A 25,003-nucleotide genomic window follows, 5' to 3' on the forward strand; every position below is an offset into this window, starting at 1 on the left:
TTCTTGTCCATTGTCGGCCTCTTTCTCCTATCAGGCTATCACTCATACTGTTTCTCTCTCTTGATCTTCTCCTTTTCTCTTCTCTCTCTTTCGACCCTAAACACAGATCTCCTTCACATTTCACGACACTCAAAACCAACTAAATCAAAGAAATCACGTTTACTTAGATTTCATTAATTTCGTTCGTTCGAATTGAGAATTTAAATTAAAAAGTAAATTTATGTGAGATAAAACACTATAACAAAAAAAGTTTAATTTTAATTCATATTAAAGAAAACACTATAACAAAAACTTGAGTTGTGATTCAAACTACTGAAATAAACAGGACCTTAATATCACCAAAACTTTGTATTCTTCCTCTTCACTCTCAAAATGCAGACCAAAATGGCAACCCCGCCTCGTCGTTATCATCGTGAGCATAGCCCAGCCTCCTTATCGTCCTCGTCACCAACCCAGATCTATCGAGCTTGCCTATGCCACGTCGAGCTCACAACCCACTTCGTTACAACCCAATCTAGATGCGCAACACTCGCCCCCTTCACGAGCTGCCACAAGCCTAGATCCATCTGTCGTCGTCGCTCCACTGTTCGAGTCGAGGCAATATCTTTGTCGCAAGCTCCTTCGCGATCCTTCCTTCACCGTCGTAAGCTCTCCACCGTAAACATCCTCCCTCGAAGGAGGAGTTTTTTTCTTAAAAAATAATTGTCCTAAATATTTATTTTAAAAAAATCTAATAATAGTTTAAGTTTACTTTCTAATAATTATTTTTTTTTTCAATTTAAGTAAATTTAAATATTTAAAAATGAGTGCCACGTAGACAAATTTATTAACATTATAGAAAAAAGTGGACATAAAGGGTATTTTGAACCATTTTCTATATATTGAGATGTGTTTTAAATTATTTTAAAAAATCACGACCACTTTGAAATAAGATACATAGCTCAGGAAGCATTTATGAAAATAATCTTAAACTTTATAAAACCATATGAACATATAATAAATATAATAGAATAATGTATGGACACCAATTCGAATCTCAATTATTGTCTATCAACTAATGTGTTATGTGAGTTGTTATTTTTTTATTGATGAGTGTTTAAAATATTATCACGTTAATTAATAAAAATAATTATATCTACTAATAAAAAAATAATAATTTACGCATTATTTTAATTTAATATATAAAAATTAAAATTTAAGTTGATGTGTCTAATATTAATTAATATAATAATATGTTAACATTAGAAAGTGATATAAAAAGGGGTAGTGTTAGTGGAAAGGCTGCTATGGCAACGTGCTGTGTCAGCATTTTTTTTCTTTTTTTCTCTTTGCTTTTTCTTCTCTTTTTCTTTTTCTCCTTTTTTTTTGGAGTTTTAATTTATTTTTTTTGACCCATTTTTCAATCTTTTTTATAAGCTTTTTTTTTTTCTTTGAGTTGTGACCAAAGTTGGAGTCTAGATTTTTTTGCTAGTTAAAGTTGGAGTCTTGATTTATTATTTTTATTTTTATTATTATTTATTTTTTTGTTGAAAATTGGAGTCTTGATTAAACTGGGAACTTGAGATAAACATGAATTTTGGTAACTCTATTGGCCAAGCCAGAAATGCAATCTTGGCACTTTGACTGAAAAGTCAACACTTTATGTGTCCAACATTCTTTTTCTTTTTCTCTTGGTCTAGTGTATATTTTACCTTTGATCCTACTGTCTCCTTTATTTACCTTTTATCCCCTGATTTAGTAAATTATACTTGATTGTATCCTCATTCTTCACTAACCAAAGGTAAAGAAACATGAATCAATAAATAGTATTCGTCTATTTTATTTTAGTCAGAAGCTAAGGATTGTGTTTTTCTTTTTCTTTTAGTTTTTTTGTTTTCAATTCCTAATAAAAATCGTTTAAAATGATTTAACGAATCAAAAGAAGGAAAAAAAAGTAGTTTTATGCCGTATTTGCTTTCACTACAATCAATATTAATATTTCAACCGGATCATGAATTCATAACGACGATGTTTTACTTTTTCTTAACATGACAGAATATAACGAACAAGGTCATAATAAGGAATGTTTTTTGTCTTTTTAAACAAGCGTAAGTTAAAACTAAAATTTTGAACGAAATAATAACAGAACAAGTACTAAAAAGTATTTGTCATCGTTTTCCTTTTTTATTCAATCATGAATTCATAATGACGAATAGCGACAATATTTTACTTTCTCGTACCATAACAGATTATAACATGTAGGGTTAAAGCAAGGAATTCATTTTTTCAAGACATGGGTTGTGAATGAGCAGATAATAAATTTAGACCCTTGATCGTTGTATTAGTAGGATCAGTTAATTTATTCTATAGGCACTAGGTGGGGCTATGAGGACACTAAAGATTCCTTTTTCGATTAAAAAAAAAAACAAAACGAAACAAATCAAGAAACACCACTCAAGTATGCATATGTTTACTAAAAAAAAAAACCATTGTGGTAAATTCTAGAGGTTCTTCTATGTTTAGGGACTACATAAAAAAAGGAGGAAAGTTTTGTTAGGATAAAAGTTTGGTCTCACATTTCTCATGCAATAAAGGAATAACTTGGATAATCACATTCCTATCTCTATAACAACTTTATCTTAAGAGATTTGCAAAGGGCATTCCTTATATAATAGTAAATATGGCGAAAGAATATGATTGCTGAAACTTAAAATTTTCTTTGATAATCCAAAAGTGCCATCTTGGTAATTGATAATTATGATAGATAAATCAGTAAACGCAATTATTTCAGTGATAAAAAGTATTCAATATGAACATCTCTTTCCCAAACAATCTTCTAAAGTCAGTTTCTTCTTTTGTCAGGACTCTTTTAATTCATCGGTTTCGTGTTCATTGCATTGTGAACTTTACCAAGAAAGAAAAGATTCGTAACTCCCGCATTTTACTGGTTTTGCTTGCACCCACTTGGTTTGGCTCGTCAGAACTCTTTCTTTCCATCTTCTGACTTTTACCCTTTCTCTTAATTCTTCAACAATTCCCAAAGAAAAAAAGAGTCACAAAAAGTTTCTTGTTATTCGCAAAGATTTTGTACAAAACATTTCTACTTTTTTTTTCTAGGGATGACATTTTTACTTACAAATATGGGTTTCCGCAGTTATCTGACTCTAGTAGGATGGGCATATGGGGATAATAATTAGCTCCAGATTTAGGAGATGTTTGGTTCATAGATTAAAATCATGTGATGAGAACTATTTTTAATTTACGTGTATTTTTTGTGAGAAAAAATACTGTAACGAACTATGATTCGAATCAGGAAACGAATCCCCTAACCAAACAACCTCTTAAGAATCGGAGAAGCTCTCTTATCCCCATTCCCATTTCCGTCTCAGTATAGATATTTTTACATATGTTTGAGTTTGAATTCAATTTTGAGACTTTGATTTGTTATTGTTATAGTTTAGATTTGACATGATTTCGATATATTTTTATGAGATATTAATCGTCATATAGTTGAATTTTCTAATTTATTTAATGAAATTTTTTGTGAGTCTTAATAATGTTGTAAGTATTTTTAAACTCTTAGAGTCCGTTTATTTCATGCGTTTAAATCAATTATTTTGATTCTGTCACAGTATTTTCATCTAAAAAAATTTAAAATTCAAATATAAGAATAAAAAATTACTAATAACGCGTGAACCAAACAAACTCTTAATTGATACTTCCCATTCCTACATGTTTTATAAACATGAAAAAATGATAAGTTCCCGATCCTAATAAGTTATGGACTACCAAAAATACAGAATATCACAAATGTGACCGCGTGTCTTCACTTTATAAAAGTACTTTTACAAATCACGTGAGCAAATAAAATACACTAGGATTTTTATTAAGGAGTGCACTAAATCCAAAAGATAATACCAACCTGGTATGGTTATCAAGTAGCGTAATGATGTCTAATTATAGATTTCGATTTGATTAAGAAAGGGTGTAATAGATAGATAATAGTTGTGACGATGAAAGTAAATAATAAAAATAAGAATATAAATTATTTATTTTTTTTTTTTTGGTGTTTAAATGAAAACCATATAATTTTTAAAAAAAAAAAAATTATTATCACTAGTACCTCTTGGATTTTAGAGTAATTTTCAGTTTATTTTTTAAACTTTAAAAATTCTCACTTTACCTCCATTAACTTTGAATTTTCCCACTGAATTCTTTCTATTGTAATTTCTATTAAAAACATATAGAAAAAAGAGTAATGTAATCATGTGATTTTTTTATTTAAATTTTTATTAAAAACAAATTTATAAAAATAACATAGGTCACACTTAATCCGCTCTTTTTTTTGTTTGATTTTGACAAAAATTCTTATAAAAAGCTTAAATGAAATAAATTTAAATGTTAAGAGTAAAATGAGAATTTTTAAAGTTTAGAAGGTAAATTAAAAAATTGAGAATGACCTACAACACCAATGAATTTTTTTTTTTTTTGTAATGTTTACTAAATTTAAAAATAGAAGTCTCAAGTCACATCAAATGATTGCTATAATATCTTTTTATATCAATTAATAACTATGGACTTATCACATATAACGATATATAACGAAACTTGACATTCATTCATGATATTAAATTAACATTCTCTTTTTTTTTCATTATTTAATGTGTGCGGCCTATCAAATTATTATTCTTGATCATATATATAAACACGTCTTTTTTTGTGTTTTGTTTTTTATACGGCTTGGAGTCTATGGTTTTTATTTTATATAAGAAATGAAAACACCGCCAATAAAAATTTAGTGGGTCACTTAGTGGCAGAGAAAGGCACCGCCTCTGGAGTTTTGCTATTTTATTTTTCATACATAGTTTTTAAAAAAATTTCATGTCTTCTTTTATTAGTAAAAATTTCAAATATATCTCCACAAAATCAAATCTCAATTATTTTTTTGATCTTTTTCTATTAAATCTTATACTTTTAGATGCATCTAATTGATTTATTTATTTTTTCTAATTTACTAATAAAATATTTTTATTTTATATTAGTCCCTTCTAAAATACTTTTTCATATAATCTTTATCTTTATTATATAAAAAGAGAACCTCATAAAAGAAGTTTATATGTTTATTAAAATAATTTTTATATGTGTCTGTGATCAGTGGCGGAGAGAGGCTTAACCCGGGGGGCATATGCCCCCTTGAATTTTTGAAGATTTGTGATAGTGTCTGTGATTTTTTAAAATTTAAAAAAAAAAGCAGAAAAAAAGTAAAAGCGCCCAAAATGTTAATATGAGAGAGAAACTAAGGGGATGTTTGGTTAGAGGATTAAAACTTTGATTTGAATCATGATTCATGATTCGTTACCGTGTTTTCTCTCACAAAAAATACACGTAAATCAAAAATAATTCTAATCACATAATTTTAATCTATGAATCAAACGTCTCAGGGATTGGACACGTATTGTCTAATGCAAAATCAAGGTGGAAGCATATACGAGGAAGTTGATGAATCATGGACTTTCAAAGAGCCGGAGCCAAGTATGCAATGACCTATTTTTCCACTTGAAAAATGTACATATAATAAACAACATAGGAACCTTAACAGACAGGACTGTCTCATGATGTTGTTGGTCATCATCAGTCAATCCTAGTCTTTGATGGTCAAGTACCATGTCCACAAATAAACGGTCTGAATTCAAAGTAACATAATTAGGCACCACTTCTTACCTAACATATTTCTCAACATCTTTTCATACATGCTTTTCTCATGGAATGAGTTGTAAATATCCTGGTTCTTGAGGAACCAAGTGTGAAAGATAGCGAAACTCGCGCTAGAATGATAACAATCTAACATGTTTATGATCATATTATTAGGTATATCGATTGAATTAGAATATATATATATATATATATATATATAAATAAAGGATCTAGAAATGGTAAAGCAAGGCCATGATGTGTATGTAGCTTAGTGATTGACCGAAAAGGAAAATAGCAAAATGCTGTGAAAAGTTTATACGCTTCTCAGCTGTTGGTGGGAGTAACATCTCATGTGATTTTTCTTTTTGTTTTGTTTCTTGGTAACCTTTTCCTCCCCTCCAAAAAGTCACCTTTATTTTCAAGTCTTTCACCTCAAAAAAAAAAAAAAAGAATAATAATAATTGACATGATGAAGTGATAAGATTTTCCGACAAATTGCATGAAATAAGGCCCCGTTCACTTCGCTGATTCGAGTTTAAAATTTGAGTTGAGATATGACTTTATGTGAGAGCTTTTTACTGTAGTAAAAAAGTTAGATGTGATTGTTTGTGAGAGCTTTTTACTGTAGAAAAACTTGAATTCTAAATTCGAATCAACGAAGTGAACAGGTAAGGGATGACACAACTAAATTCCTATGCTCCGAAGGGCCTGGACCTCTTAATGATCATTGAGGGGTCCACAAAACCAGCACTCTGAAGAAAGGAAACTTGGGCCTTCCAAACCACCGGGGCCAATTTAATTATTAATTGATATTGAGAGCTCAGTCACAGAAATCTCATCCAGAGGATTTAAACCAAAGCTTTGACATTCACATGGTTCTAGGGCTCAGTTTTTGCTGCATTTCAAACTAGGTCACAATCTGCCATTGGCAACAAGTGGTCCTCCACCGAGGAATGAAAGCAAGAGATCTTTCATTTCTTGAAGATGCACTCACTAAGCACTACTTAGGGCCAGTTTAATAGTACTGTAGATTTTAAAAAAATTACTTTTAATTATGTTGAAAAAAAACAACCGTTACAAAAACAGTTAAGTGTTTAATAAACTGTAATTATACAAGTATTGATTCCATGAATATTATAGATATTATGAAAGTTTCATTAATTGTACTTTAAGATAATTACCGCATAATCTGAAAACTAAGGAGTTGTTCTTTTGGAGTGTACCTTGAGTGTAATTTTTGAATTGAATTTGAGTTATAACTTGAGTTGAAGTTGTAACTTGAATAAAGTTGAGTAAAGTTGAATAAAGTTGAAATTTAAAAAAACATGAACTTGAATAAAATTGGAACTCGAATTGTCTTTTTTTGAGTTTTTTAGACAAAAGAACATGCTCTAAAGTTATTTTTGAACTGCTTCTGATTTTGGCCGTAAATTCTTTAAAAATTCTTTAAGAATCACTTTTTATAAATTTTAACAAATACAAATTTCAGCTGTGATAGCTAGAGAATTAATTTTAAACTCTAAGAATCACCACCGAATATACCCTTATTATACCCTTATTGGGGAGGGTTTATTGGGCCTAGGAGTAGGGATGGGTCTCCCTCAAGCTGTGAATGTACTGGTCCCCATACTAATCATATAGATTTGGCCATAAAATATTTCTGATTCTTGACCAGAAATGTCATCTCAAAGAATCAGGACGGAATTGACAAGCTCTGAAGTTTTGGTACTCAATGCAACTTGTTTTTGAGGGCAAACCCATCATAATTATGAGCTCCAGAGGTCAAGTTCTTTTCCAAAATGTTTTGTGGCTTTTGAAACATCAAGTGGGTAACGAGTGACTACTTCATGTTCTCATCCCACTAGGGATTTCAATTGACTAATCAAACATGACATTGATATCAGATTCGCTGAAGAGGAAACCAGAGCAAACAATGAGTACAAACAAAAGCAGTAAAGAGTAGCATTTTTTACATCAGTGACAATTTACACTCGTATACAATACCTTGTATGTAAATGCATTGTTTCCAATTTGCAACAACAGATAAATATGGAGTAAAAGAAGCATACTGATATTGATCAATACTATGTACAAGCATGTAAAAGTATCTATATACGTTCAAAGGATTATAGGTACTCATAAAATCACCGGCCAAACCTATGACTCTCTTGCTGGACTTCACCTTTCATCAGCTTATCCAGAACGACATTAAGGTCCACCGACTGCCCATTCTCAGTCATTTTCTTCACTGTTGCTCTCACAATGTCTCTCCGGAATCCCATTGCTACAATATTGTCAATAACATCATCAACGGGTATTCTATTTCCGGTCCCATTTGAGCATGATCCACTATCCACATCAGAGGCCATTGGCAGCGCACGTGGGAGTACTTGGGCAGTTGGCAGTTGTGTGAATCTGTTTTCACTAGCTAGGACAGGAGAAAATGGTGGAACTTCCGAGGATTTCATTTTTGAACTGCTGTATTGGGAAGGAAGTCCAGAATGAGAATAGCCATCACGAAAACTAGAATGTCTACTCGGTTGCACATGCTCGGTGCGAAACTCTGAACTTCTTGAAGGTTGATCATATACCCTTTGGTTAGAGCCAAAATAAGTTTGTTGGTTGGGAGGGGCCAAGCCGTGTGCATTAGAGGTTCTTTGGATGCTTGTGTTGTAGCCTTGAGGTGATATGTAAGAAGCTTCTTCAAAGTTGTGAGCCGGCAAATAACGAGCTTGTGCATCAACAGGTGGAGGCAGGGGCAGTAACTGTGAGATCGGAAGTTGTGGAACTGTTTGATAAGGTTGATATGGTGCTGAAGATGTTGGCTGCTGCTGCTGAATATGAAGCATATGGTATTGTTGATGAGTGGATTCCAAACTGAACATAGGTAGTAAGTAGTTCGGCTCTGCCTGTGGAAGAGAAGGGATTTGATTCTGAGATACTTGGGCTGGAAACTGCCCTGCTATTGGTATTGGTGGCTGACTCTGATACGAAGTGATTGGAGAAACGTTAGGATCAGGAGGAAATTTCTGTGGAGAAATTACAGAACTTGGTTGTGATTGGTCGGTTTGCTGTTGGACAGATGATAACACTCCTTGACCAGAACTGGTGTTAGTTTTGGTCTTTTGGTCTTGTGATTGCTCCTGATTTTTTAAGATTTCAAGCTTGGTTAGCTGCAGCTGCACTTCTGATATCTCTCGTTTATCTCTCAAGTCTTGAATACCACTTTGAATCTGTGAAAGTTATCCACAAATGTGATCAAGCATTTTAAGTATGCATCGCATCTTTCTAGAAAAATCTCCCAAAGAGATAATTTCAAAGGAAACAATGAAAGTAAAAGAAGTACCTCAGTGAGAATATTCTCCAGCTGCGTCAACTTTCCTTCAGTCCATCCATGATTAAACTCGGATGAATCCTTCAATTCGTCGACAGAATCTTCAATTTTCCGTGTTCTACTCTCCAGTTGACACATTCTCACATTAAGCCCCTCCATAACGTGTAGTAGATTCTTAGAATGCTCCTCCATTTTGCGATCAATCATAGATATTAATCCTCTATCACTGGAAGCCCCAACATTCTTGGAATCAGATTTTGGTGGATCAATGTAGTCCATAGAAGCGCGATTCTGCCATGAACAATAAAAGGGATTACTCTAACTATACGAGCACACTTAACAATTCAGATCCTCATCCTTCATTTCACTCAAATTTTTCAGCTTAACAAGGTCTTTAGGAAAAACCACATCAGGTATATATGTATATATGGACGAGTTTTTAATGGTTACGTGGTCACCTCTACCTATAAAAATTTAATGAGGTGCCGCCCAATTTTATTAATTGTCATTAACTTTTTAGTCAACTATATATTATATATATATATATATATATGTGTGTATTCATGTTCAATTTAAGATCAAATACGTTATGTGATTCAAACAATAAATCTAATAAACTCAAATGCATTGGATCTACTCAGGCTCTGAGCAGCTCTCCATTGCAATTTGGGTCCCAATTCAACCAAACCCAGACCTTTCTTACAAATCTTGCAGCTTTTATAAATTGATAATCGATTTTGACAATGAAAGCGTTTAATAATTGCAATTTGGGGAAATAATTGCAATTTTGGGATAAAATTGGTATTCAGTAGAACTAACGAGTGATACAATTCAGCGAATTCTAGTTTTCAAAACCTAAACTTCGCTCCGATCAACACAGAAAGACAAGATTTTTCATCGATCCAATATCAAGAAAAATCAAAATCGACATGGATCGATTAATCAAACAAACCTGGAAAGGGGAATCGTACGAATCGGGGGAAACGACAGGTCGTACGGGACGGAAATGGAAGGTGGAGCTGAGATCGTCCTTGGTTAATCCATAAGAGAGATCGTCGTCTTCCTCCGGTTCGCGGCCACGGGAGTACGAGAGGTCGGAGAAGTCGTCGGAGTGGGACCGGGAAAGCTCCGAGATCCGCTTGTCCATGAAATCGGACGACTTCATAGCAAAATGAAGCGAATATTTCCTCGCCGGAGAGTTGTGCCTATATTTTCTCCCGTTTTCTAGGATGCCAAACAGAGGATATGGTGGTACTAATTCTGAGTTCTGGCTTTTCTCTTCATCTGCAAGATATGCACCTGCCGTGGGACTGCTGCAATGACGGATGCTGACACAAGTTACACGTGTTGCATGGGGGAGGTGGTCTCATGAAAAGTCCGTGAGATAGTTAGTAGAGAAGTTATTATAAAAAAAATAACAAAACCTCGTTTATTTCACAAATTTAAGTTTTTAATTTTAAATTTTTACATTTAAATTTTTACAGTTAAAATTTTTTAAAAAATATTACATATTAATTTTAATTAAAAAATTAAATCAACAAAAAGAACGAGATCTAAATAATTTTTAAAAAACAAAAATCTTGTTTCAATCAAAAATAAAAAATCTTCTTGGGTGTGTGTTGTCACGTGTGTTGTCACATGTGAGCACCAATTCTTCTTTGGCCATAGCAAATGACGCTTCGATATCGTACTTATTATCATTTTAATTTTCTGTCTTAGATACATTACTTTCTGCAGCTTTTTTTTAGACCGACGACTTTTAATCATGTGGTCCTTCTTGCCACAATTGTAGCAATTACTATCAAATTTCTTTTTTGTTTAGATTTACTATTCCTTTTGTCGTTTTTCTGAGCTCCCCTGATCGAGAACTTCGTTGATAACCACTCAATTTGTCATCGCTTCTTAATCCCTTTCCAGCATTTTGTTTGGGTTTGTTTGTGCTCTTACCACTAAGCGTGGGTTTGTTCGCTAGAAGAACTTTTAGGGATCGTTTCGTTCATAGATTACAGTCATGTGATTAAAATTATTTTTAATTTATATGTATTTTTTATGAAAAAAAATACTGTAGCGAATCATAAACCATGATTCAAATCATGGTTTGAATCCTCCAACTAAACATCTTATTTTGGTCCCAATTCAATAATAAATAGGTTTAAACTAATTGAATACAGGTTATGGAAATTCTTAAAATGAGTTTGTCATTTTTATAAAGAATATAATTTACAACTCTAAATTCTAAATTCTCTTTTTCTTGCAACGGATTTAGGTAAAAATATTTTTAAATTTATACTGTTCGCTACTTCATATATGATTACAGGCCGAACTAAAATAAAATATTTTTTCTTGATAGGTGTGATCGATCAGACATAGATCCAATTTTTTCATTTGGTAATATGCCAATTTGTCCACTATTAGTAGATAAAATTATTTCCTTCACTTCTGAATCCCAAACAAACACAAAAATTTAAGGTAATTTCATCAATTTGTTCTCCATTTCTAAGTTGGTAGCCTTCGCAGCAGGTCTTCTTCTTCACTTTTTGGTGAGACTCCACCCATTTGTTTCGCCAATGCTTCCTAGTGATCTGCAAGTAGATTTTCAAAGTTTACGAGTGACAATTGAGTTGGCCAACCTTGTACTACAGCGACAGCCTCTGTCTTCTCATTCTGGATTCTTCAATACAGGCGGTAGGATCAAGTACTTCAGAAATTTAACGGCATAGAGATTTTACCTTAGTAATTGACGGCTAGCAACTCATTCTTCAAGAGTTGTAATCTCGTGTCGTTCTTTCATGACAAGAGTGCTTCAAAAGTGTCCCAAACTTTTTTTTTTTTTTTTTGGTGTTTATTGTTATAAAGATTGTAATATATCTTGATCAAAATCACAAGTTGTTTAAGTATTAAAACATGAAAACTCATATTAAAGGGACTTCAAAACGCTGCAACGGACAAACTACTTTGATTCGGCAAAACTGGCCACAGTTGAAATATTTTGGCTGCAGCCGAAATATTTTGGCTACAGCCGAAGTGTTTGCATGTTTCGGGTCTGTTTGCAGCTGCAGCGCGAAAACATCCGCTGCAGCGGAAATTATGCAGAAAACAACGTTTTCATGAGTTTATGTGATCTAAAACGTTTCGAACCATTACATCCATTGGTGATATGTTTTCATACATATCTGAACACCAATTAGCAATAGATATAACTATTATAATAGATGTAACTATTATAATAGGATGTATTAATCTATGAAAAGATACATTTACATTGAAAATGTACTTTTATGTGAATGGTTGTATTGTTTAAGGATGATGCATTCATTCATAAAATGATACTTTTGTCTTTATTAATTTTTTAAAAAATTTACAGACTTAATTCATATTCTTGAACTCAATATTATTACTAGATATTGTGTTCAAATGTTTATTGTATCTTGAGAGTAATTTACCATTAAAACTCATTAACAAATTTTGAAAAATTAAGATAAATAAAATCTTAAAGAAAATTATTCTTATACGTCTCAAATCTTCTCTTATTTCTGCATTCTTTTCACTCCCACACTCAAATGTCTCCAACATTTATGCTATCCTTATTTGCTCCAACATTTCTTCCTCTATAGTAGTCTTGCTAACAAACATTACTTTGATGGCTTTAATCTTCCATTTGCGTAAGGTGCCATTGGCATCTTTTGCCGTCCGCCTATAACTTCACTACCGTCGACTTTCCAAAGATCTTGCCCTTGCATGTACGACAACATGCATGTCACCCACGTGTTGTATTTTTGGTTGTTGAGATTCTTGATTCCCCAACTACTTGAAGATCACCCATTGTGCTGGCAATACCTCGGTAATACCAAACAAGCTTTGTCTTGACGACAAACTTATAAATCATTTTTAAAAATATATTTAGTAATTTTATTAAGAGATTATTTTTAAAAAAATTCATTAATGTCTTTCTCTCTTTGTTCGAGAGAGGAGAAAAAAAAATAAAAAATAAAAAATAACTAAAAGTCGTTTTTTATTTCTCTATCATTTTACACTAAATCAAAAAATTGTTTTCATTTCTGTTTTTTATTTTTATTGCGCCAAACGCCGTTTTGAAAATATTTTTATTTTTTTTTCTTAAAAAACGTAAAAAATAAAAACATAATCAATTCCAAACACGACAAAAAAACCTCCATTAGGTTTGTGATAACTCCAATAACAATCTCAAAAAATCTTTCCCAATATGGAAGATCAGTCAACGTTCCATCCACGGAGCACACTTATAGTTTTTAAAGAGCCCACAACCTTACTCTCAAACCAGTTGTAGAACACAACACTAAAATCATAAAGCTATTAAATATAAATACTTTATACATTAAAACCCTAGATATTTCACACAAAATAGAACACCCAAAAATTACACTGTATAAAAAACTTCGAATACTAGAAGAAACTTTTTTTTTTTTTTTTCTCTCACACACCACAAGACAAAGCATCACACAACACTTCGTCACGACTCGTTTTTCTCTCACTTGGTTGGTCAGTTTGCTGTGCTAGACAATGAGCTAGGTAGCTCTATTTATAGTCGAGGTTGGCTTCTAATATTAAAAGATGCAAAGAGTATAATACAACCACTTGTTTTGGATAGATAAATAGGACATAAGGGTAGTACATATAATAATGCTACAATTCCTCTAAGTAGCAAGATTACACTACTTTATCATCCAATTGAATGTTGTATAACACTACTACTCCTTTAGTTGTAGCGCGCTATAGCTGTTGTATAATACTTCTACTCATCAAATCTTGGTTGTGTAATATTTCTACTCGCCGGTGTTGCTTTTATCAATTGCTTGATCCCTAATTTTCTCAATTTTGGTTGACAATCAATCGATATGATTTTTATAACATTCAACAAATATGAACAACGATACCAAAATGACATGAGAAGCCAAGGCAATCATATTGTTGTAGTAATATTCCTGTTACAAAATACAGCTCGTGATCAAACTACTCGTGTGTGCTACAAAAAGAGTCTACATATATTAACATACTAATTAAGCTAAATTACACAAATAGTGGCAAATGATCACAACCTACAAGGGAATTCAACCCTAAATATTGACTGGATTCACCAGTAAAAACGGATGAAGCACAAAGACGGACACAAGTGCCGAGACCCAATGACTGGGAAAGACCCGCTCGGCACAAAAATAGAGCGCGACCAAAGCTCATTAGTAAAAACCAATACAGTCGATGGATTAAAATATTCAACCAAGACCATACCCTTAATACTGGGGACACAAGCAACACGACATAAAAGAATATTTAGGTGTAAACAAACACATAGACCGTCGATAACTAACTCAGATGGATAGAACACATAAACAAAATCGGAAAGTGGAGAAACCACCTCCATTATTACAATTCATAAACTTTGCGAAAACAACGCCTTTATTAAAATTAACAAAATCTTACGAATAGCCTCAACCATACAGAAATAGATGTCAACGACAAGCTAATAGCTATTATACGGAAGCCAAAGAAACCGGATCTGAGCAGAGCCATCGCAGCGGAAGCACAACCGCCACCATCGAAGCTGAATGGAAAAACAACCTGAACGACGCCCTTACGCCACATACTAATTATTAATGAAATTTTCCATTAAAAAAACATACTAATTAGGCCAATTAACAGCCATTATTCAAAATAAGTACTCAACTGGAGATTCTTCTTGAGAACTCGGCCATGGAACTTGAACACTGACCATCCCATCATCATAACCAAATTTTACTCCAACGCCATCAATCTTACAAGCCACAGGCTTCTGCGAAGCAAACGCTTTCATTTCCCCACTTTTTCCTTTACTCCAATCCTCACCAAATCTTCATGATCACTCAACTCCATAGACTGAATTGAGCCAGCGGTGTTAAGCATGTTCACCAACCCAATTGGTGCAAATTGGACTGCCTTTTTGGGCAAGATTTTCACAGGAGAGACGGTGAGGAGCTCGAAATTCAAAGGCTCGTGCGAGACCTCGAAAGTCTCCGCAAACTTCATCAGCTTCAGCTTCTCTTCTCGGAACATGTAGACAGCAAACGTGTTTGATTCTTCGATTGGAATAAGGTTGTTTTTCTTTCCGTTGTTCCACTCGATGTCTTTCGGGCTTGCCGAGCAGGACACCGAGCAGCAGAACTGCGCAGCGCATTTATTGCGCCTGGATTGGCGACACCACCCTCCTCCTTGACAGTTGAAGAGCCCTAAAACTCCGGTATGCTGTTGAAATACACACAAATGAAAATACCAAGTGAAGTGAACAAAAAGAAACCTATTTACCAATTTAAGAAAGCATTTAAGGGCAATATTAATCGTGAGAAAATTCATCAATACTCTCATGAGAACAAGTAAACATTAGCAGAACCCATTTAGGCATTTGAACAACAAATACATAACAGAACGCTATAGATTGAAGGAATGTCTTCTTGTCCAAAACAAGCGAAATATAGAACCAGTTTAGGGATTAGTGCATGCAGGTAAAGGCCGTTATAGGGTTGAGTTTTTTATAGTTTCTATAAAATAAAAATAAAAATAAAAACCATTGTACAAATAATATTAGTTTTGATTATTTTCTCACTAGTGCGTTAGTGAACAAAACAAAATAATCAAATGTTATATTAATAAAATATTTTTTTAATTGGTGCTGCACAAAAAAAAAAAATTAACCGCCTTATAAATTGAAAGATCTGTTGTTATTTTATTGGAATTAAGTGGAAAAAGTAAAATATTTAGGGATTTATTCAAACAGATAAAGGGGGAAAAAAATCTTGGAGGCCGGCGCATTGGTAGTGTTCAACAAAAACTAATAGAAGATGATTCCATTTGTAGAATTCATACTGTAAAACTTATTTTCTATTAGTGTATGATATTTGATACAATTGGTGTCTCTAGTATTTTTCAAGAAAAAAAAAAGTGTGTCGTCTTCTGACCTTGTTGAGGTTCCAAATCTTTAGCATTGTTTTGTCATCATGCAAAGGGTCTTCAAACAGGCAGTCCCTAGTGGGAAGAGCATAGCATTGGCATCTCAAAATAGTCCCATCTGGTAAAGCCAGGCTTTTGAGCAACTTGAAGTTATGTTCCCCAACAGCGTTACTGACATATAGATTGGCCCTCCAGAAATAGCCCTTGAAGCGGCATGGAATTCAGTACAAGGGTGCGTGGATTGAAACATGTCCCAATCCAAATACTGTTGTAGGCACAATGTACCATGTGACACCCTCGTAGCCAAAACGTTCCCTTCGGATCTCCATAGGGGTTGATGCACCGAAAATCATCTCCTATGCTCGAGGGCGGAGACAACAATTTAAAATAAGTCAGGAGTGGGGGAGTGTACTCAAAATTTCATTAGATTTATATAAGTTAATTAAGAAATTTAACGTATTATAACGTGACATAAACATTGAATTTCAAAATTTCAAGCGAGACAAACTAAAAATTTCATCAGATTTCACATATAAAATTAAAAGGAAAAAAAAAATTCTCAATGGGGTGGCCGCCTACCTCACTTGTGTGTGTGGCTCCGGCCATGTCTATACTATGTTGATCACATTATTTGTCTGCTGAGAAAGTATTGGAAAAGAAAAACGCAAGTACGAACATGCCGACACGGCCGAGAGAAATGGCCTCTGTTCCGAGGAACATGAAATCGTTACACTGCTGCATACTAGAGATGACTCCATTGCCTTTGAAATGCTCTCTAACGGAATCCGTGAGTGCCTTATAATACGTTTTTTCTAGCTCAACTCTCCCGGCGAATTCTTCTGATACCAGCTCTAACAACTGCACCACACTCATGATGTGAACCAAAAAAAAATCCTTCTACTTCTAGTTTCTCTTTTGTAGTACTTGAATAGGCTTAGAAAACTTCAGCAGAGATAATACTAGAGCATAAGAGCAGTGGCGGATGCAGTCTTTTATTTCAGTGGGGGGTGTACACTAAATTTTTTTTAACAAATTATCTTAATGAGGCATATAAAAAAATATATTTATTTTAGTGGGAGCATATATTATTTTAATGGGGGCTTAAATGTAAAATTTTAAAATTTTTAAAGGTAATATTTTTTTTAAAAAAATTTGAGTGGGGTGGCTGCCCCCACTCATCTTCAAGTGGCTCCGCCACTGCGAGCAAAGATTTTTCTTGATTTCTTAACGTGGGTGTTCTGTAAATTAAGACTAATTAAGAAGTAAAGTGGACAGAGCATATGCAATTCATTTGATCACTAGAGAAATGGTGCACCCTGCATGCCCGTAAATATAAAGTCGATGGATAGACTATAGAGTTCTAACTTGTAATGGCTACATTTTTAGTGGCAAGAAAAAAGAGGGTCGTATTGTCCCTTTTTTCTCTAATTTGAAGATCAAATTATCATATGTAGTTCAAAGAAAAAGAAAAAGAGAAAGATCAACTTTGAAATATTCTTTTGAAATTGAAAAAAAAATATAAAGTAGGAAATTAAAAATAACTGTATAAGAAAGAGATTAAAGAAAAAGCGATATAAAAACAAAAATATAAGACAACCATATTAATTTTCTTAAGAGAAAAATAAAACTAATTTATCATTTTAGAACGACGTAAATTATAAGTTGCACAAAAATCATGTCAAACTATGTACTTTCCTCTTGAATAAAATATGTATAGCTTTAACAAAAAATAAAAAATAGAAAAGAAACGTACGTGTATGGCATCAATCTTGATGTCATTAATCACCGCCTCCTCAATGCGCAAGTGAAAGTGAATCCCCTCGTAGAGCTATGCCGCTAGCTTTGGTGGCACAAATGCCATCCCATCCGCCACCATATTCCCCATTGCCTGATCCTCCATCATCCTCTTCACGCCCTTTGACAACTCCACTCTATGTACCCTACAATTAGTGACGGAGTCAGCCTTTCACTTCAGTGAGGGCGTACATTAACTTTTTCTTAACAAATTATCTTAGTGGAGGCATATAAAAAAATATATTTATTTTAGTGGAAATATATATTATTTTAGTGGGGGCATATATTATTTCAGTAGGGATTTAAATATAAAATTTTAAAAATTTTAAAGGTAATATTTTTTTAAAAAAAATTTGAGTGGGGGCGGTAGCCTCCATTGAACTGTATTTAAATCTGCCATTGCCTACAACTAGTACTAGACATCTCGCGGGGAAAACAATTGGGGCTAACCCCACCCCAGTATACCCACAAAATGCATGCCAAACGTAAACATACTCAACACTCGTAAACTCCTCCTTCAAGTCCCTCACAAACCCACCCATGCCTTCTTTCTTATAGTTGTCAAACCGTTGGCTTTTGTAGTCTCTAAACTTAGCATTCGCCTCAAAGCTTTCCAAGCAGTTCAACCCCTCCGCAGCTCTCCTTTTCTTGTCCTCCTCGCGGGAGAATCCTTGGTCTTTTTCCTCGTGTCATGCACTGCCAGCCGTCGTCGATGATGATCATCCCCGGAGGGCATGACCCCTCTGCAAGGTCAATGATCCCTTCGCGGACACCCTTTGGACTCACCTGTTCAAATGACAATTTACTATTTCACAATACTAAACATTTCATAATAATAATAATAATAATAAATAAGGTCAACGTCCAAGTTGAGAACTCATTGATTAATATGTCTTTGATAACTATTTGTATTTGTTTCCATTTCAATTATCACCAAAACAAAATCTTATTACTAACTTCTCAAGATGCAAGCATTCAATTTTGGAAAATTGTGTTAATCTCTGTGTCAATTATTGTTAGATTGTTTTACCAAGGTAAAAGTAAAGACACCGTTTTAAATTTGAGTTTTCACTACTAATTATTTATTATGGCATCTAAACTTAACGACATGATCCCATAAATAAAAACTTAAAATATTAAAAATACTTAAATAATAAAGTGTCGAATTTAATTGGAAAATAAAACAACAGATTTGAACTCTCAAATATGAATCCTACCAAGGAACATGATTATCACATAATTTAACGTGTCAATTTATTCTTAACATGCTCTAATCAATAAACATTAATACATAAGTCATATTTCATCTATATATACATATGATACACTAACATGACCTTCTTATAGAAAGCGTCCCACGTGCACCAACCGAACTTATCAACGATCGGCGGCGGCGTCTTCTCCTCCAGAAGCCGAAACGACCCCAGATGTTTCCGAACGACACACATCGCTTCCCTCACCAGGCCGTACGGACTGTCGTTTCCGACGTGGAAGTAGAGAACACTCCTGAATCCGGACGACACGACACGTGTCGAGCCGCTCTCGACGCAGACGTCCACGTGGTCGGAGACCGCCCCGGGCTGCAGCGATGCCCGGAACGAGCCCTCGATGAGCGGGAGAAGCAGAAGGTAAGGGCGAGAAACGGCGTCGTCTCTGTCCAACATCATGAACTGTGTCTCGCTCTCGACGTGGTTCCCGGTGGTCCCCACCCAGTGGGTGGTCCACCAGAGCTTGAACCTGAAGAGGCTCATGAACCTTATGCCGCTCAGCTTCCCGATAGAGGCCACGTGGCGCCTTCTGGGCTCGCCGGCGGAGAAGCCCACGAAGCAGCCGGTGGTGCCGGTCGGTGACGCGGCGGTGGCGACGAGGTTTTCGGGGACGTCGGTGAGAATCGGGTGTCCGCTGGCGAGGAAGTTTGTTCCTTCCGAGTTTTATCGACATATTCGGTGTTTTACTACTGTCGGTTTCATCAGATTGTTTTACGTGAATAGAACTTTTTCTTAAGCTTGGAGTCATATTCAAGCGATTAGGTGATCTTTATCAAAAGAAGAGGAGTAATTTGCTTGTGAAATGCTAGCAGAGAGACAGAGATGATGCATAGAGGAGTTTGTACGTAGAAACTAAGAGAAATAGATATACATAGATATATATATATATATATATATATACACGCACACATTTATATATAACAGTGTAATCTAGAAGTGCAAATGAAGTACTTTGTTTGGTTTTGGGTAGTGTTTTGTAATCGAGAACATTATTTTTTCCCAAATGCAGGTTGGTTTTTTTTTCTTTTTTTTTTTTCGTTTTCATTTTCTCTAGCAGCTATGCTCGAGAACATGATCAGTTTTGTTACTTTGTTCATAAACGACATATATGGCACCGTAACACGAATAAATATATCACTCGAGGAAAAAATAAAAAAGAAAAGAATGGATTTTAGTTTCTATTTCTGACCTCTTTTTGGACGGTTAACAAGTAGACAATTTTAATAGTGAACGACGACATTAACAAAGACAAGTCCCAGAATCCAGCGTATTTTTCTGGTTACACATAGTAACGTTATACTACCACTTTCCGCAAGACATTGGTAGTAACGATTTACGACACACTTAAACAACGATGGTTAGGCATATTTTTCTGTAATGAAATGGAGATAATATTTTCCTTGGTGTTCTTTAATTTTGTATTTCTCACCACTAATAACAATGAGGTTCATTTGGAACGGTACCATATATTGTCTTAGTTGAAATTTGATAAAGAGTCACAAAAAGTGGCGAACACACTTTTTTTAATTTCAGATTTTGATTCAAAACAATGCAATATTCCATTTCAAAACAAATACTCTACAATGGATTCACTTGAAGAATTCGGCCATGGAACTTGAACACTGACCATCTTATCCTCATAACCAAACTTCACACTCACCCCATCAACCATGCAAGCGACCGGCTTCTCCGAAGCAAACGACTTCATTTCCCCACATCCTCTAACTCCGATTTTGACCTTATTTTCATCATCATCAACTTCCATAGACTGAATTGCACCGCCAGTGTTATGCATGTTCACCAACCCAATTGCGGCAAATTGGACTAGTTTTGTGGGCAACACCATCAGTGGAGAAATAGTGAGGAGCTCAAAACAGAAAGGCTCAAGTGAAACCTCTATGCTCTCTGTAGGCTTTAGCAGCTTCAGCTTCTTTTCCTGGAACATGTAAACTGCAAACACATTTACTCCTTCAGTGGGAACTGGGTTTCCCCCTGCTTTCCATTCAACGTCCTTAGGGGTCGCCGAGCAGGTTACCAAGCGTGAAAACCGCGAAGCGCTCTTGTTCCGCCGCGATTGGGGGCACCATCCTCCTCCTTGGCAGTTGAAGAGTCCCAAAACTCCTGTGTACTGTTTGCATATATACAAGAAAACAAACAAATGAATTAGTTAGCCAAAAATATTGCTTTTCAAACCCCCCCCCCCCAAACACCACGTTTCATTATAAAAGACCTTGTTGCACTTTCCCCCTAAACTTTTGTAAATTATCTCTAAAATTTTTAATTTTAACAATTAACCCCTTAAATGTGTCAAATTGTTGCACCGTGTCTCAAATTGATATTTCCGTCACTAATTTTAACGGCATTATCAATTTGGCCAAACTGCAGCTGTACGATAAGTTTAGGGGGTTTATATTCAAATTCAAAATCCACAAAGAAATTTGCGAAAAACGAAAAGTTTAAGGAGTTTGGATTATGGTGCCAACAACCCCACTCAATTCAAACAATGTAGTCCAAGAGTTTTAACTAGTGTTCCATTTTGAAAATGGATTAGGATATACATTCTACTATATAACTGTTCTCTAAGATAGTGATGTCTTATATATATACCTTGTTGAGGTTCCAAATCTTGAGCATGGTTTTCCCATCATGTAAAGGGTCTTCAAAAAGGCAGTCTCTTGTCGGAAGTGCATAGTACTGGCATCTCAGAATAGTCCCATCTGGTAAAGCTAAGCTTTTGAGCAACTTGAAGTTGTGGCTTCCCACGGAATCACTCACATAAATTGGCCCTCCAGAGATAGCCCTTGAAGCGGCATGGAATTCAGCACAAGGATGAGTTGATTGGAACATGTCCCAATCCGGGTGTATGAAATTCCCCATCCAAAGACTATTGTAGGCGCAGTGCACCATGTGACACCCTTGTAGCCAAAACGTACCGTTTGGATCCCCGGATGGGTCTACGCACCAAAAATCATCTCCTATATATACAAGTATTGAAACCCAACATTGACATTATTTTACTTTAATAATGTTCAATTTTAATATGTCAAAAAAATTATAGAGAAATTCGAATAATTAGATAAATTAATAGACTTATTACCAACACGTCCAAGAGCTATGGCCTCTGTTCCCAGGAGCATAAAATCGTTGCAATGCTCCATACTAGCAATGACTCCATTGCCTTTAAAATGTTTCTTCACAGAAGCGGTTAGTGCCTTGTAATAAGCTTTCGCTAGCTCAACTCGGCCACCATAGTCCTCGGATAGCATCTCAAGCAACTGCACCAAAGCAATTGAATGCGTAATTAAGCAGAGACTAGTTAATATGCAAAAATGGTGTTTCGAAACAAATAAGTGACAGATAATTAACGTTTTTATATAAGCTGTGTGAAACTTCTGACTCAATTTAAGTCGAATTGGGATACTTGAGCTATTTGCAAAACTGGCACCATAAACAGAAAATACTTGGCCAAAAAAGAATCAAACCTCAGGAGTAGCAAAAGGGCATCAAGATATGCGTCCCGAGCATGTGAAGATTCATTAAAAAATAAACGTCAGCAGAACACCGTAATTAATAGAAAATTGATCTCACATAATCTATGTACTTTAGATTGTTCGTGTTTGGTATTGATCACGGTGGTGCCTTAGATCCATTAGTAATTCCAATTCATTATTCATAAACCTACAAGTACACATTTCAAAAAAGCAAAAATAAAAAGGAAAAAGAAAATCCTAATAAGTCAATTAATAGGAAGGTCCTTGAACTCACCTATAGACACCAGCTTTGGACACAGAAACGACACAAGACTACTGGTTGAGTCGTGTGAATTCTTATCCTGTACATCTTTGCTTCTATTCTTTCAAATTCCAACTAATACTTAAAACAAGGGGAATCTAACGCTGACATTTTCACAATCTAGTTACCTAGTAGCAAGCTAGCCATTGTAAATCATCCAAAGACACCAAAAACATGTTCCACATCATCAAAAGTCCACTTCCAAAATGCCACAACACATTATTTATCCGTTATTAATCTCCAAATTCACTAAATCACACGTGGCGTCATCATGATGTGGACACGTATATTAAAAAGCCTTTTCTAATTAAAAATGTTTCTGACACAAAAATTGTTCCCATTTCACAAGCTAAACCTTGAAACACAGAACACCCAAAAATAAAACCCCCTGACCTTCTAGAGACCTCCATGTAACTTACAAGCTCGTTAATTTATTGATTTAAAATTTTAATTTAAATTAAGGTATGATTTTATATAAATTTATTAAAATTAAAAAATTAAATATAACTATATTTAAAAAAAAATTACGATCATAACATATTTAGCATCCAGACATTGAAAAAGCAAAGTGAGGTAGTTTGGAGAACTTACATGTATCACATCAACCTTGACACCATCAATCCCCACCGACTCAAGATGCGAGTGGAGCCCCTCATACATTTGGTGGGCCATCTCCGGTGGGACCAACCCGACCCCATTACTCACAATCTTATCCACCGCCAGATCCTCCATCGTGGCCTCCAATCCCTTCGACAACTTGGGCCCCACCACCCTACTCTCCGGCATCCCAGACACACCGGGCCTAATCCCGCCCCAATACCCACACAACGCGTGCCACACATAAACCTCCTCAACCGTCCCAAACTCCTCCTTCAAGTCCCTCACAAACCCACCCATTCCCTTGCGGGTCCCACATTTGGGACTAACATAGTCCCGGAACTTGTGATTCTCCTCAAATTTTATCAGCCTGCACGGCATCTGCGCCCCCGCAGCCGTCCGATTCATCCCTTCCTGATCATCAGAGATCGAATCCTCATCATGAGCGATGGACTGCCAGCCGTCGTCGATCAGGACCATCCCGGGAGGGGTCCCACCCTCCGAGAGGGCTCTCACGCCTTCCCACACGCCCTTAGGGTGGACCTTCAGGTAGAACGCGTCCCACGTGCACCACCCGAACTTGTCCACGATTCTCGGCGGGGTTTTCTCCTCCATCAGACGGAACGTGCCCAAATGGACTTTGACCACCCTCATCGCCTCTTTGACCAGACCGTACGGGTCGTACCCCACGTGCATGTACACGCAGCTCCGAAAGCTCGAGGACGCGACACGTGTCGAGCCGCTCTCGACGCAGGCGTCCACGTGGTCGTCCCTCCCGGCTTGAAGCGAGGCTCGGAAGGGGCCCTCCAGGGTCGGGAGGATCAGAACGTAAGGGCGCGATCCGTCGTCGTTTTTGTCGAGGATCATCATCTGGGTCTCGGTCTCCAAATCTCGGCCGTTGGATCCGACCCAGTGGGTGGTCCACCAGACCTTGAAGCGGAATATGGACATGAATCTTATTCCCCGGAGCTTGCCGAGGGAGGCCACGTGGCGGCTGCTGGGGAAGCCGGCGTCGAAACCCACGAAGCAGCCCACGGACATGTTGTTGGGCTTGGCGTTGTTGGCCGAGGAGGACATGAAGGGTGATGGGGTGGCGACGACGTTGGGAGGGACGTGGGTGAGGATGGGGTGGCCATTGGCCAGGAATTCAGTTCCTTGGAGAGTTATTGACGTGGCGAAATTGTCACCGTCCATCACCCCCATTACGTCCAGGGCGTTCTTGCTTATGCTCGGCGCCATAGCTAGTTTGGTCTTTTCAAGTTGAGTATATTTGTATTACTACAAGCACAAACAACCTTGTAATGGAGAATTTACGTGCGTATATACTAAGATTTTTATGAAGTTTTTGTCTTTGGAGAGAGAGAGAGAGAGAGAGAGGTGGTTTGGTAGTTGGGTTTTTAGTGTGATTTGAGCAAGTGAGAGGATAGTGGTTTATATAGAGTTTGGAATGAGGTAAACGGTAGAGTCTAGAACATCGCCATTTTTACTACGTGCCATCTTTCGGTTATGGTTTTGCGCAAGTATGAGAAAGAAACAATGCACAAGTTGTGTACGTAGGGGCAAAAATGTCTTTTCATCTCAAGCAGCG

At 35.8% G+C, this 25,003-nt stretch overlaps 2 protein-coding genes and 1 pseudogene across 2 annotated transcripts; all 3 read right to left on the reverse strand.

The window, feature by feature from the left end:
- Positions 1 to 7,547: 7,547 nt before the first annotated feature.
- Positions 7,548 to 10,262, reverse strand: LOC21397693. The gene is made up of 3 exons (XM_024169559.1): positions 9,960 to 10,262; positions 9,020 to 9,298; positions 7,548 to 8,906 (listed from the first exon to the last, which is right to left on the reverse strand). Exons 1-3 carry the CDS (start codon positions 10,170 to 10,172, stop codon positions 7,818 to 7,820), a joined length of 1,581 nt encoding a protein of 526 aa, XP_024025327.1. The 5' UTR covers positions 10,173 to 10,262; the 3' UTR covers positions 7,548 to 7,817.
- Positions 10,263 to 14,690: 4,428 nt separating this feature from the next.
- Positions 14,691 to 20,492, reverse strand: LOC21397694 (annotated as a pseudogene).
- A 47-nt stretch (positions 20,493 to 20,539) lies between these two features.
- LOC21397697 (galactinol--sucrose galactosyltransferase) lies at positions 20,540 to 24,801 on the reverse strand. The gene is made up of 4 exons (XM_010104205.2): positions 23,410 to 24,801; positions 22,124 to 22,301; positions 21,634 to 22,001; positions 20,540 to 21,154 (listed from the first exon to the last, which is right to left on the reverse strand). Exons 1-4 carry the CDS (start codon positions 24,652 to 24,654, stop codon positions 20,591 to 20,593), a joined length of 2,355 nt encoding a protein of 784 aa, XP_010102507.1. The 5' UTR covers positions 24,655 to 24,801; the 3' UTR covers positions 20,540 to 20,590.
- Between the last annotated feature and the right edge of the window lie 202 nt (positions 24,802 to 25,003).

Source organism: Morus notabilis, unplaced genomic scaffold, assembly GCF_000414095.1.
Source record: "Morus notabilis unplaced genomic scaffold, ASM41409v2 Scaffold125, whole genome shotgun sequence".
Taxonomy (NCBI): domain Eukaryota; kingdom Viridiplantae; phylum Streptophyta; class Magnoliopsida; order Rosales; family Moraceae; genus Morus; species Morus notabilis.

Bases quoted from the DNA above. Each gene is read 5' to 3' on its own strand.
- LOC21397693 (XM_024169559.1), bottom strand. From the start codon at position 10,172: ATGAAGTCGTCCGATTTCATGGACAAGCGGATCTCGGAGCTTTCCCGG. The intron at 9,299-9,959 runs GTTTGTTTGATT...TGTTCATGGCAG, and splicing joins CGTACGATTCCCCTTTCCAG to AATCGCGCTTCTATGGACTA. The intron at 8,907-9,019 runs GTACTTCTTTTA...TAACTTTCACAG, and splicing joins TGGAGAATATTCTCACTGAG to ATTCAAAGTGGTATTCAAGA.
- LOC21397697 (XM_010104205.2), bottom strand. From the start codon at position 24,654: ATGGCGCCGAGCATAAGCAAGAACGCCCTGGACGTAATGGGGGTGATG. The intron at 22,002-22,123 runs GTAATAAGTCTA...TTGTATATATAG, and splicing joins CATAGCTCTTGGACGTGTTG to GAGATGATTTTTGGTGCGTA. The intron at 21,155-21,633 runs GTATATATATAA...ATATGCAAACAG, and splicing joins AGATTTGGAACCTCAACAAG to TACACAGGAGTTTTGGGACT.